Source organism: Astatotilapia calliptera, chromosome 4 (genome assembly GCF_900246225.1).
Source record: "Astatotilapia calliptera chromosome 4, fAstCal1.2, whole genome shotgun sequence".
NCBI classification, from domain to species: Eukaryota; Metazoa; Chordata; class Actinopteri; order Cichliformes; family Cichlidae; genus Astatotilapia; species Astatotilapia calliptera.
Window position 1 is genome coordinate 5353732 of NC_039305.1, and position 14576 is coordinate 5368307.

Below are 14576 nucleotides of genomic sequence, written 5' to 3' on the forward strand. Positions count from 1 at the left end.
GAGTGCAAGAGTATGACACAGTAAATGTCAGAGAGATGCCGCTGGGTTCTAACGCTCATGACCTTGAGGAGTAAGACAATATGCACTCAGTCAGTACACCTCGGCAGGAAGTCGATGAGGTTATGTTTCAGCTCTTTCTTATGTTAATGTTTATCTGCAAGTGTGAGTTTATCTTTAGAATCAGCTCAGAAATAGAGCACAAAAAATGGAAGAGATCAAAGGGGCTTTAAATAACTGAAGAAGACATTAAAAGAGTGCACACTTAGACAAATATTTCAAAACAAGTTAATGAATGCGATTACAAGCCTTTTAGAATTGTTTTTAGGTCTGTGTAATTTAAGAAAGCAAATTACACAGATTGCAAAAGCAATTCAGCATCTAATTGCTTTAAAGACATATAATTATTTATTATTTATTTTGTGTAATCCTTTGCACCACCCGCACAAAAAGAAAAGATCTGAAGTGTCAGGGTCCCTGTGCCTACCCGGTCGGCTCAGTATGGCTACATATGTTTTTACATTCTTTTTTGTTCCTGCTCTCTCCCTTCCCCCTTTCCCTTCTCCCTCTGCCTGGGCGGAGCTCACCTGTGGGCTCCTGCCCTTGGCCCACGCACCGGGTCGCAATCACGCACCTGCGGCTCATCATGAGTGTTCCAGCTCCTTTATAAGATGGCAGCTCTGTGTTTCTCGTCGCTGGACCGTTGCCGACCCTCGTCAGTGTAACCCCAGCTCAATTACTTCTAGAGTGTTTTCACAGCGATTTGCCTTACAATCCCTTCGTGTCTCTGTGTACAGATTCCCTGGACCAACCCCTGTGTTACCCGAGTGATTGGAGTGTGAAGAGGAGCGTGAGGAGTGGACGGAGTGTGTGTGTGTGTGACTATCGGCGTCTTTCCCGTTCGTGTGTGGACCCCCGGAGCCCGGCTTTCCCCTCACTTTTGTAAATAATCACCTGACGTATCATAATAAAGACTCTTGTGCTTTCAAGACCTAGAGCCTGCGCGTGAGTCCGTTCAGTCCCGCTGTGACATGAAGAGGCATAAAAATCTTTCCTATTAAAAGACTGAACTCAAACAGGCTTCATTTTTGTTGTTTTTCTCAAAAAAATATTTGAAAGTTCTTCTGTGGAGGAGTTCTCCGATAGTACCCGCCTATCTCAGTGTTTTTAAGTGTTTTTGATCCATGTCAAATATTATTTGATTATATTTGATTCCTGATTTGCTCATTTCCTACTTGCCCACCTAGTTTCACAAAAGACAGAAAAAACTGTCACTGATTGCATTCCTCTACCTCAGCTCTCTCCTTGGTAAAGACATTTTTTTTTAAAAAACTGAGAAATGTTACACATTAAAAGCAAATCTTTATGCTCATTTCCAGCTTCTTATTCTTGTACTTGGACTTCAAATTGCTCCGTATTTAGCTTAAATGAGCTTTGGTGGAACCCGTCACGTCATCCTCTGTTTGAAACAGCCTGTTTTAGCTTCCTTCTGATTGGCTACCTCTCACAAACAGAGTGTCAGAACAGCAGGTGGGGGGTTTAAGTGCTGGAGCCGAATGTAACTCGACTTCTTTGGGGGATTATGAAGACGTTGGGATTGTGAAGCTTCTTCAGTGCTAGACAATGATGGGGAATCTTGGGTATTTAACCTCTTGGAGTACCTGAGAGTTGAAGACCCACCCTGAAGCCTTTTGGATGAGTCATGAAATTTCTTCATGAATCTAAGGAAAAGTCAAGTTGATTTCTAATGGAGGAGAACCTACAGAGACGTATAACAGGTGGCGCTTCTGTGCTCACGCCCGGAGCTGTTGGATTGTCTCGGCTATATTATAAATTTCCACTCTCAATGACATCATGCAGAGCCAAGAGTAGAAAAACTGAGTGTTTAGATCAGACCGAAGCCAGGGTTTTCAGCTCATATGAATTCCCTGCACATGATGCGATCTGATTGATATTCTGGGCAGGTTTAATATGGGCATCCACTAATGGAGCAGCATATGTGATGGAACATAAAGAAAAGCAGAAGAGCTCCACTTAAAGTGTAGCTGATTAATGCGATGCTAATGCTAATACTTTTTAGTATTGCAATCACAGTTTTTAAGGTGGCTGCAGTAACAAGTTATTTCAGATTGAAGTGAATCTTAAATGTTCAGATGTAAAGATACAGAAAAATCAACATAAAAAATGGCATAATGTTAGCTAAAGGTCAACATGAACCTGCAACCACCTCCTTTCTGTAGAGCTATTTTCATTTCACCTTTATTTACTTCTGTCTGCTTCACTTTATCAATCTCAATCCCTCTCTAACTCCTACATCTACCTATCTCACAGCTTCATTCCACTTTGATCTACTCCCATTTCCCCCCATTTACCTTTGCCTCTATCTTCTTCGTACTTTCATCTACTCTGTCTCCATCTTTTTACCCCTCTCTCTTTTTGCATCAGTGCCATTTTCTGTCTTTATGGAACTGTCTAGTAAATTTCTGAGGTTTTGCCCCCAAGCATAAATGAGCATCTTCCCCCAAAACCCTTTTCATTTATTCATATTTTTACAGTAAAACTTTGATTCTGTTGTTAGAATAAACAGGGAGAAGTGAATTATTTACGGTCTAATTTAAAAAATACCAAATCACGCAGACACAAACACATGCATGCACACAGATACACACAGCAAAAACACAGCTGAAAACACCCATGCACAGATCAATAATAAATCACACAGCAGCAAGAGGGAGGAAGAAGGCATGAGCGAAGCATTTATAGCGCTCTGGGATGGTAAATACAAAATATGGACAGCCATCCACACGTTTGGAGTCATATTCTTGCTGTTGGTGTATAAAGCAACCAATAAATACATGACAGAGGCCAAGATCACATAACCGAATAAAGAAACGGGGACAGATAGTAAATGGTAATGGTAAATGGCCTGTATTTGTATAGCACTTTTCTAGTCGCTAAGGACCCCAAAGCGCTTTACACAACCAGTCATCCACACACAGGTGATGGAAAGCTACATTGTAGCCACAGCCACCCTGGGGCGCACTGACAGAGGCCAGGCTGCCGGACACTGGCGCCACCGGGCCCTCTGACCACCACCAGTAGGCAACGGGTGAAGCGTCTTGCCCAAGGACACAACGATCGAGACTGTCCAAGCCGGGGCTCGAACCAGCAACCTTCCTATTATAAGGCGAACTCCCAACTCTTGAACCACGATCGCACCGTTAGCGTCTTTAATCTGGACATGAGCAAAGATGCATCCACAATGATTTCCTCAATTATCAGTGAGTTTAATTTTAACAGATTGCTCATCACTGAGATTCAAGTGGGGGGAAAAGGCTGAAAAATGCCTGGCACCGATTTCTGCCTGATTTTTGTGAGTGGTTAAAGTAAAGTACTGTACACGGAGGCAGCTCCATCTCCAACCCGTAAAGCCAATTTAGACACACTTGTGTTGCACTGATGTGATGTAAGACCGCATCCGGGGAAATGCAGAGCGATGGCAGATTGGTCTATCGTGATTCTGGACAGCCCTCTTAAAACCAGTCACACCTAAAAGGGCTTTTCACACCATGCTTTATTGCACCATTTAAAATCTCTTTGGTAACATTAAGCTAGGGCCCCCCCGTAACTCCTCTCTCCACTTTAGCTTCACTCAGTTTGGCTGAATCCTTTCCTGCTTTGCAAAATCTAATTCTTGTCCACATACTCTCATCCTAATTGCTTTTGTGTGCATTTTGGCTCTGCCTCTCGCTCTCTTCGTCTTTTCTCGGGAGTTGGGTCACCTTGAAAGTCCCTCTCTTTCTCTCTCTCTCAGAGAGCCACTTTGCTGAAAGTGTTTGCGCTTCTCTTGGTTGTTCACTGTGGATGCAGTGAGACAGCAAGAAAGAAAGAGAGAATTATACTCTCCCACACTGCACATTGTCCATTTAGACTGAACTGGCCGCATGTACTGTCATACATTCGTGGACGGATTAAGAAACGACTGGCCCCAGGGCAACAATGCTGAACACGGCTCCCTCCTACCTAACACCAAGGAGTCAGTACAGAGGCATAGATGTTCCACAGTAAACCTGAGGCGACGTGTATTTCTTTGAAGGTGTCACGAAGGCTTCCTTGTTTTCACACCTTGAAAATTTTTATTTCTTCACAGATCTTTCGCTCAACTGTACTATCTATGTCTCTGGTCACTGAAAGCAGCTGCGTTTTTTACAGCTCTTTTATAAAAGCAGGCACCAAATTGGTGATTTTTTTTTTCTTCAGTTGTCTGCTTATGTTTTCTAAATCATGCCACACTGATTCTCATTTAAAGAATGTAAAATCTTGCAGGTTTTCAGTGCAGCTTTCGTGGATCAGTTGTGTTCAAGTTCTTCATTAAAGCATGGAGTTGTGGTGTGTTAAGGAGTGTAAGAGTGTAGTGATTAGTTAGTAGGCTGTCACGTCCAAAAACTGGGAAGATTTAGGCAAAACTGTGCTGTTTACGTTGGAAATCTAACCTGAACTGAAGACTCCAGGTTGGACTCGCTGTAGTTGTTGTGCTGGAATATCAGCACAAGCAGTCGTGGCAAGATGCAAAGTGATCATGGAGTTTTTTGTCAAGGTTTTCTCTAAAAATTCTCATCTTCTAAAGCTGTTGCAGCATGTATTATCTAAGGCCATACTGTATAATTTAAGAATCTCTGAGTTCCTGTAGTAATATGTCAATAAAATTGCCCACTTGTGTCATTGTGTCTTCAACCCAGCAGCATAAATAAATGATATCAAACTGTACCGGCAGTTATAATGGCACTTTTCATGCTGCCGCTCGTGAGGGAAACAATAAGTGTAAACTAGCTGTCACCCTCCAAATGCAGACTTTGTAGGTCTGTAAAACTAAATAAGTGCATCATGATGTCAAAGATGTCAAAAGACACTTTATGCATAAAGTTACCAAATAGGAGGCATCTGACCAAACAGCAATTGGACAGAGTAAGTATGATTATATGCAACTGGAAACATCATAAACTGGTACCAGAAGCTTCTGCAGCAGGTGAATAAACTCCCCAGAACACTGACAATCCTCATCAGTACAATTCAATTCAATTTTAATTATATAGCGCAAAATCACAACAACAGTCACATCAAAGCGTTTAATATTGTAAGGTAAAGATCCACCATTAATTCAGAGAAAACCCCAACTATCAGATGACCCAGTATGACCAAGCACTTGGCGACAGTGGGAAGGAAAAACCTCCTTTTAACAGGAAGAAACCTCTGGCAGTACCAGGCTCAGGTCAGGGCAGCCATCTCCATCACAGGAGAGGGCGACAGGACAAAAAAACACATCTAACAACTTTTTGATTTGGATCTTTGGATTCAGTTCAGCTTTAGTTGTTTCCTTAGATGGAATTGTTTTTATTGTTTAAAACTATTCCGCTTTAGTATTTTTAATGTGTGTGTTAGGAGCATTTAAGCTATTCAGAACATATAGAGTGCTAACATGTAAGTATTACGTACACATCCCAAAGCCTCCCCATGATGGTTATGATCAAACTGAAAAAGACTAAAACTAAAGATATTTTCTCCATACACACAATATTAAGACAGTTATTATTTTTCATTTTCTGATATTATATTTAAAAAAGAAACCTTGTATTGCATGATTCATAACTGAATGAATCTTGATTCTTGGGTGTTGAAACTGTTGGAACAGCAGGTGGACTTCAGGCTGTTTATAAACTTGTCAGTGATTGTTGCTGTGTGCAGACAGCACTCACCGTTTGCTTTATGTCTGGGATGCCAATGCGAAACACCATCATGGCAATGTGGGCGTCCTCAGATGGCAACGAGCTGGCGCTGTGTTCCTTCAGCCTCCTCTGCTGCTGCTGCTGCTGCTGTATCTGATTGGCCTGCTGTTGGTGTGTGGGTCCGGGGTTAGACGAATAGGGGTTTCCAGGATTCCCCGGTCGGACCTGCCTGTCCCCTGTGGGACGTCCGGCCATTTTACCTGACTGCCTGTGTCCCTCGCCTCTGCCGCCCCGTGAGAGGCCTCCACGCCTGACCTCCTCCACCATCTCCTCCTCGTCGTCTTCCTCCTCCCCCTCTAGCTCGCCATTCTCCTCCTCTTCCCCTTCATCATCGCGTTCATCTTCCTCCATTTCCTCTTCCTCCTCTTCCTCCTCCTCTTCCTCGTCCTCTGCCCCAGGATAGAGATGTCGACTGTTTCCCAGCATCCTTTGTTGCTCCTCGTCGCTGGACAGGGGGCTAAATGGCATCGTCATGGCGACAGAGAGGGCGGCAAAAGTGGCAACACCATCATTCCCAGAGATACACTGCAAGGTGAAAAAGAAAGGAGGAGAGGACATGATCAGGAACAAACTGCAGAAGAAAAAGTTTTTAAGTAGAGCATCTACACAGCATCACTCTAAAATAATGTGGTCGCTATGGTAACAGACATGCAGTACTTCTAACCCTGAACACATGATGACATACTATTCACACCTCATCTATAATTGAAGCCACTTGTGATGTTAATTTTCAGCTCCCCGACTCTCGACAGACATTAAACTCAATACAAGTCTGAACTTTTGGAAGCTTTCCGTCTCCATTACATGCTGGTATTTGACTCTGATAAATAGAACTGTACCACTAAGTGCTTCTGTACTGACATAGACTCTTAAGGAGTTACCACTGAGACAACTTGTACTACATATACAAGGTGGACACAGTCAGAGATCAGCTGGTCCCCAAGTGAACCTGGTGAAACCCTCGAAGATCAGCAGATAAAGGCTGCTGCAGGTAGCCTGAGTTTTAGTTCCTGTTTTTTCTTTGATATTTCCTTCCTCGTGTTTCTGAGTGTTTGCTTTCCCCCCATGTTTTTTCTGTTCTGGTCTGTTTATCCCTCTGTATGTCTGAATCACTCATAGTCGCTCCCTATTTTGTTTTGGTTGTTGTGTTTTATACTGAACTTTCTACTCTTTTACTTCCTGCCTTGGTTAGCTTCACACCCTCAAGTGTTCACCTCCTCTGTTTCCTTCATTCTTTGCAAGATAGTCATTTATCCTGCTCCAGTCTACTTCCTAGTGTTTCCCAGCGGGGTTTTTTCTGTCAGGTGTTTTTTATATGGTTTTTATTCAATTACAAATACAACACATATGTACGTGTAAATCACTTTTATTATTGCTACTTTGCTCAGGTGTGCAGAACCTGTTAGGCCTACGAAATTCCCTAAGACTTCTTTCAGCACATTTCAAAGAGATTGTTTCAAACTTTTGATACAAAAATCCTCCTACAGTAAAAATATCTGTAGCAACTTCTTCCAGTGATCCTGGAGCAATTTTGTGCCAACTGTGCATTTTTTCCTGTAATGATGTTAAATGGCAAAAGTGATAACTGAATGGCTTGGAGTTTACTAAATTTAATACTTTGGATCCATGGCCAGGAATATTCCCAGATCTTAATCCAATTGAGAATCTACAGTCAAGCCTCAAAAAAGCAGGTGGACAGGCTGAAACCAACAAATTGAGATCAACTTGCTCAAAGGCATCTGAGGATTTGACCCAGAAGCTTGAACTATCACTAATGATAACACCGTAAATACTCTTTGCATAAGTTTGATTTATCTGCAAATTAAAGTCAGTATATTGTAGAAACATGTTGAAAGCAATCTGAATAAAACCAGAAGTGAAAAAGTTAATGAAACACAAAAATGTGTTTTTACTGCCAAAACCTTTGTCTTGGGCTATACAAATATTGTTCTTACACTTTATTTTAGGCAGGATTAAACTAAATGACAGTTTTTGGTCAATCAGTGCCTCAAAGCTGGGGGAAATATCTAGGATAGACTTTTCCATTGGTGAGTTCTCACAATTTTGATGGAGCTTTTTTGGACAGGACCATGTTCTGTGTGGCGTTTTCTGCCTCTACTGAATCATCAGGGACAGACTGGCTGCTTGTTCTGTGCCGAGGCTCACTGTGTTCCCTTATTTCAAGGAGAGAATAAAGAAAAAAACTGTGGGATGTTCATACCAGCTGCATGGCTGTTTTGATTTTTATTTCATACGTTTTATCCTTCCCTGTAATAATCATCAATAAACCAACACAGCCAAATCTAACCCTACATAGCAGACAATGTGTCGATGCACATCTGCAGTGCAGACACTTGTAAAGGACTATAGCACTTCATATAACAGAAAAACCATACACTCGTGCTCTTGCCATCACCCCTGAGAGAGCTGAGAAGCCACTTCAGAGCGCCAGTGAGCAAGATAACAGATCTGTCCCTGAAGGACTCCGCTTGGCTCTGTGCACTGTTTTCAGGATTTTCAGCACCACTACATTCTGGACAGCTCCACACAGACCCAAACAGCTGAATAACAAACGGCGAGGAAGACACCGCTCGGGTTTACACGCGAGGATAGACGAGTCAACGGAGAGAGATGCCAGAGAGAGATGCAGGAGAAAGCAAGGAAACATCTCATTTATCATCCCATTTGTAAGCAATTACACAAATTTCCTCAAGTAGCTCTAATTACCAGTCATTTTGCAAATCTTTACATGCAGATGTTAATGCCTTTCTCACAGCTGATCTAAAAAAGTATGCAGCATCAAGTATTAAGTTGGTTTTGATTTGACTTGAATGAATGTAAAGCCCATATAATAAGGGAAATTTACAATTTAAATGGACTTATGTGGTGTGTGTGTGTGTGTGTCTATGTGTGTGTGTCTATGTGCATGTGTCACGAGGCTGCCGAGAGACTCAGGGGGACTCTGAGTCATGTTGTGGATTGAAAAAATGTGTCAGACTTGTAACGTTGAGGCTTTGGCTTTCCTCGTGGGAGCGAGAGTTAAAACTACCATCTGTCCAGCTCGAAGAGAAACAAAAGGGTCGAATAAAACAAATCTACACGGAAATGAAACAGCGAAGACAGGAGTGGATGACAGGGCTATTCATGTGGCAAAGCATAATCACCTTAAGATGCCATTTGGATTGGTATAAAGTCTGAAATTCCTGAAAAATAGAAGCACCTTTCTTTAATATAACCAGCTCAAAGAGTTGCCTTGATTTATTTAATGCGAGTGTAGAAAATATACATCGATCTGAATAGCTGAAATAAATGAAACTTATAAAAAATACAAAAATACCAGAGTCCAACAAAAAAACATGATCTAAAACCTTAATTTGAGGCTAAACGACTCACTGTTTTGATACTTTGTGTCTGCCTTGAGATGCTATTCTATGTCAGCCTTCTGTGTCCTTTCATTTTCTTCTCACTTCTCACACACACAAACAAACTCAGTCAATGCAGAGCTGGTTGTGACAACTACTGACTGGCTGAAAACATTTCTGTCTGAACTTCTGCTCACAGTCAGGAAAAAAAAGGGCTTGTGCAGCAAACTGTAGAGCACAACCCCCCACCCCCCCCCCCCCACCACCACCACCACCACCACAAACGTACCAAAGAAATGTCAAATCAATTATTTTATAATTAGCATTTTATCATTAACATTAACGCAGAAGTAGCATTTCAAAAATGTGTCTTACTGAGTTTTTTTGTAAGAGTTTCTGCAGAAACACGTCTAGGTGACTGATCATAACTGAACATGGAAACAACAAATTGACTAAATTAAAGGAAAAATCTCAAGTTGTCAGCAATTCTGTGTAACATAAACGATTTATCAAACCACAGTGTTTGGCGTATAATTTAGTGCTCACTCATACTCATGCCCCTGAGTACAAATGGTTGATCAGCCCTAGCAAACTTGGTTTTAATGGCCAGGCTTTTGTTCTCTTGCTTTGGTAATTAGGCACAGCTTACAGCATATCTCATTTGAAGGTAAAACAAAACGCTAAGAGCTGTTATCAGAGCTGACATTAATTTGAAAATGACGCACACAGAGTATAAACCCACTGCATTTGTAAGTTGCTGTTACAGCTAGCCTTCAGAATAGCTTTCATGTTAGCTGCAATGTCTTGTTAGGTGGCAGTTTCTACTCACTTCCTTTGCCCAATGTGTGCCTTTCTCTTTTTTTGTGTATATTCCTCTGGATTGTATACATCTCTTCTGTTTGCTATTGATTCCTGCTCTCTTACTATTTATATTTTACTCCTGCACACTTGGCATGGAGCACCCATAATTTCATTGTACATGTACAATCATAATAAAAGACTCTTCTTTCCTATTCTATTCTCTAAGTGGGAGGAATAGGAGTACCCGGAGAGAACCCAAACATACAGAGAGACAGCATGCAAACACAGAAGGTCCCCAGCTGGCTGATGGAGGTGAACCCAGGACCTTCTTGATGTGAGACTATTAGCTTTGCAGTGTAGAGGAGAAAGGGTCAAAGATTACAAGGGCTGCTGTATTGTACTCTATCATTTATGATGAAAAGATATGGTTTCAAGACCAAGCATTTAAAGAAACGAAATTCTGGTTATTTTTTGCTTAATTTGTTCTTTCTTCTTGATTCAGTTTTTTTTTTTAAACTAACAAAGATTTGAGGGTCACATGCAAGAAGAATTTTGTTAATTTTGTTGTTTTACTTTGCATTATTTCTTATTTTTGGACACAAGAGTAGCTTTAATTAAAAGACCGGGTATACAGTCACTATTTGATACATAGATTGTGGACTTTATAAGCAAATAATAAATCAAAACAAAATCTTTTTTCTACTGCAGTAAACAGTAAACACAATCATAAGATAAATGTAGTGGATAGAGAAGTGCCTAAGTGCACTTGGGTCAAGTAAATATATAGAGTATTAACTTGCAAATATTGCATTTTAAAATTTCAGGAAAAGGTTAAAACTCCCATAAATGTCAACAAATTCATGAGGCCTCTATAGAAACATCAGTAATCTGACTAAGCATACAGAGACGATGGCTGAGATGGAGAAGCAGGATTGGAAGCAATTTTCTTTTAAAGGAAACTGACAAACAAAAAAGACACAAGGGCAAAGAGAGAGAAGGAAAGAGAACAGGCCGCCTTCTGAAGTTTCATCAGAAAGCTGACCAATCAGAGATACAGTAAGTACCTCCAGAAGATATGGTAATAAATGGAAGTGAACAATCCATAATTTTGCATACTGCTGATTAAGCAAATATGTACAGGGAAGCAGCGAGGTGTGAGAGATAGGAATGAAGAAACAGGAGACGGAGAGAAAAGTGCAAATGTAAATCCTGCCAATCCATAAGAGCAACTCAAAGGGTCACCGCGACTTCAATTTTAGTCACCTGCTCATGTTTGTGAATATTTTGTACTGCAAAAACGCTTACTGTACACATCGTAGAAAAGAAAACTAGACTTTTGTTTCCGACACTGTGCATATGCTCGCAAAATAATCATAAATCACAACTAAGCCTGACAGATAAGTCATTTGTTTCGCTTTCAAGTTAAATATTTGAACAGATCTATCAACAGATAGATCAAAAAGACTCCATTTCCAGTTTGTGGCACATATGTTCAACATATTTTCAACTTTTGCTATTGCTTGGTGGTCAGTTAGCAAGTGGTTGCTATAGCCACATCTGCTCGTAACCGAAGGAATCACCAAACCAATGAAAGAAGAACCAGATAAATGTTGTCCAGCTGAATGCGCTGGAGAAACAGTTACAGTCCAGACAGTTTATCCTCTCATGGTAGATTAAGTGTTAGTCTTTAAATAATTTAATCAGCTGGCCAGTCAGTCTTATTTAAACTGAACTCTGAATCAGGCTAACTTTAAACTGAACTTCTGCTCTGTTTGCTAAACTATGATTAACAAACAGAACACACACAGCCACCCTTAGAGGCAATGTGGTATCTGTGAGGCGAGAGCAGCACGTTGCAGAAAATATAACAAGAAAATGGCACACATGGATGATGATGACTGAAGAAGAGTGAGAGAAAAGAGAGGAAGGATATAAAAAAAACTGTGGAGATATTGTGATGGAACAAATGAACTCTGGAGGAGAGTGAGGATGGGAGTCGAATGTGAGAGGTGTCTGTGAAACCAGAAGGTGTGAACTCACAGAGCCGATGGTGGAGAGAAGAGAGGAAAAGAAGACAGCGAGGAGGAAGGTCAGGTTGAACCATGAATCTACTGCCAATTTTTTTATTATTATTAAAGCTGCCAATTCCCAGAGTCAACGCTGTTTTTAGATTTGGCCTTTTCCCACATTTTTTAGCCAAAAACTTGAAAGGAGAACACCTTTATGCATAATTCAATTCTGTCAGGTTGGAGAAGGCTCTGAAACACCACTAAAACACTCATGAGATGCTAAAACACTCCAGTGAAAGCCATGATGAAATTTATTTTACGGTGAGGAGCTCGTTAAAGCAGGCAGAGCAGGTTGCTTTGCAGGTTTTTAACGGACTCGTACCTTGAAGCTGTGGAGTAAAATCCTCCCACACTGCACAGCGATCATCTGCCGTCTGAAATAATAATCTGAAAGTGGCTGGCGTGACAGAGCCATTTGTCACACATTCTTAGCTATTTATTCATATATTTTTAAGCTAGATACTAGCATGGTCCCAAAGGATGGAGCAGCAGCTAAAAAAGCGTGATCCAAACTTTTGAAAGAATCACTCATCGTCAATTACGCCGGAACAGGTCAGAGGGAAAATTATGAGAGGGAAAGTGATAATCAGCTCCCAAGAGAAAAGCCATGACTCACACATAAAAGATCTTCATAATGAATGCTCTGTGTGTGCGCACTTATGTGTGTCTATCTCAGTGATGAGGAAGAGGGCGATGATGCGATTAGATACTGCCTAATTCCAACAAGTGATAATCGTCTCCTCAGCTTTTGTATCTGACTACAGAAAATCTCCATCTCTCGCCATTCTCCTTGGAGAGCTGTTTTAGTTTCAGGTCATATCATTAACACTTTAGTCAGTCCTGCAACCTAAAACTGCATTAACCCTGCTGACCTTCACCTCATTGAGCAATCAGGCTGACATTAGCCACACAAGGGAAGCAAGGAAAACGTGGGAACAGCGACTAAGTCGATCAGATTAAATACAAAAAATGTAATGCTTTTTTCCCCTTACACCCAATGCTGAGGGTCGTGCTGTTAAAACCTGCTAACATGTGACGCGATATGTTGCGTCATTGCGTCAGTGTGTTTCTTACTGCAACATGTATTTTAGAAACAATGTGTTTTCTTCCTTGTTGCAGAGGAAGATCAGAAGATTGAAGAGGCTTTCATGTCTGTCCAGTAAATTTAAAATTAAGCCTGCAGCTGGTTATCTTAGCTGAGCACAAACACTGGAAGCGGGGAGAAGCGAGTCACCAAGAACAGTGCTGATTATGGATTAAGGATCACTCGATATCAGGAAGACTCGCCCTGCTGAGGAGGTCCACATGGTTCTCACTCACAGGGTGTCAAATACTGCCTATACTGGGTCATTTTTCTGTGTGAAGGTTTTTGGCCTAAAAAGGTTCCAACAAACAGTATGCAAAACAAAACTAAACAGCAGGAAAAGCAGCGTTTTGATTTGTGTGACAGCCATGTTTCCTCTCAGCAGTTTGTGCATATCTCTGAGCCACCATCACTCTGCAAGAAAACACATTTGAACCCCTGGGAGGGGAAAACTGTAGGCTGGTCAGGAATACTGATTTTACAGGAACGATCAAGCAACCAAGTTATTTTAGAAACTAAAATCACCATTTATGAGCCCAGTATAGATTTTGTTTTTATTGAAGGATCTACTTGTGTTTTTTGTGACAGACATTTTGAAACATTGATTACTTTGGGCATCGGATATCTCCTGCAAGGCCTCTGCAGCAGTAAATCTTGATGCTCTATAGGTCTATTAGCCATGCTTCACTGCACAACAGTGCAATGCAGTAATTAGAAGTGGAAAATTAAAATCTTTGCCACCTCAGTGGAGCAGTCCATGAGAAAACTATGAAAATTTGCAGGAGAGGTGGAGAGAAAGAGTCAGCAGCAACTTAATATTCAGCTGCGGTCACTTGAAGTTTAACAGGAAGAGCTAGCCATTAGCTTTCTGAGCCAAGCTACCTCATGAGCAAGATGTCAACAAGTCACAGCTTCCTCCCAACAACATAAATCTCACAACTTTGCTGCATTTAAACTTTCTGTGTGGACATAAATGGTAATTTGTGATTTTTTTTAGACATACTGCTTGGCAGATTTAGGGGAGCTTCTGTATAAAAGATGGCGGTAGGCATACTTTGTTAAGCTAGGGAAGGACTTTAAGCTAAATTAGCTAGCTTTTGGCAGTAGCTTCATTTCATCATAAAGACATGACAGGATGATTAATCCTCTTATCTAACTCTTGGCATTAAATTGAGCAAAGTTATTGCATTAAATGCCAAACTGCTACTTTAAACACCCTCCTTTTATCCAAGAATGCACTTGGATCAATAAGCGTACGAGTACGAGGCGTGCACAATGAGTTAATGGACATTGGCAAACTGAAAACTTTATTTGTTCTGCTGCTGGCAGTGTCGAGCTCGCGTGCCCCTGCCTTCACACATTTGCTGGAGATTCATTTGTACTCCTGAGAAGATCTGACAGCTTTCATATTTATCTGCTCTGTTGGCAGTGTCGCTCTCAAAAGTGTTTGTCATTGAGTCTCTTAGTTCAGACACACCAG

At 41.1% G+C, this 14576-nt stretch overlaps 1 protein-coding gene across 6 annotated transcripts in view; it reads right to left on the reverse strand.

Moving 5' to 3' along the window:
- Positions 1 to 14576, reverse strand: part of shank1 (SH3 and multiple ankyrin repeat domains 1) — a 104748-nt gene that overhangs the window by 68498 nt on the left and 21674 nt on the right. For all 6 annotated transcript variants that reach the window (XM_026164160.1, XM_026164163.1, XM_026164162.1 and 3 more), the window contains exon 2: positions 5751 to 6305. In XM_026164160.1, the coding sequence (XP_026019945.1) occupies positions 5751 to 6254 (504 nt within the window). In that variant the 5' untranslated portion in view covers positions 6255 to 6305. The remainder of the gene's footprint in view (positions 1 to 5750; positions 6306 to 14576) is intronic.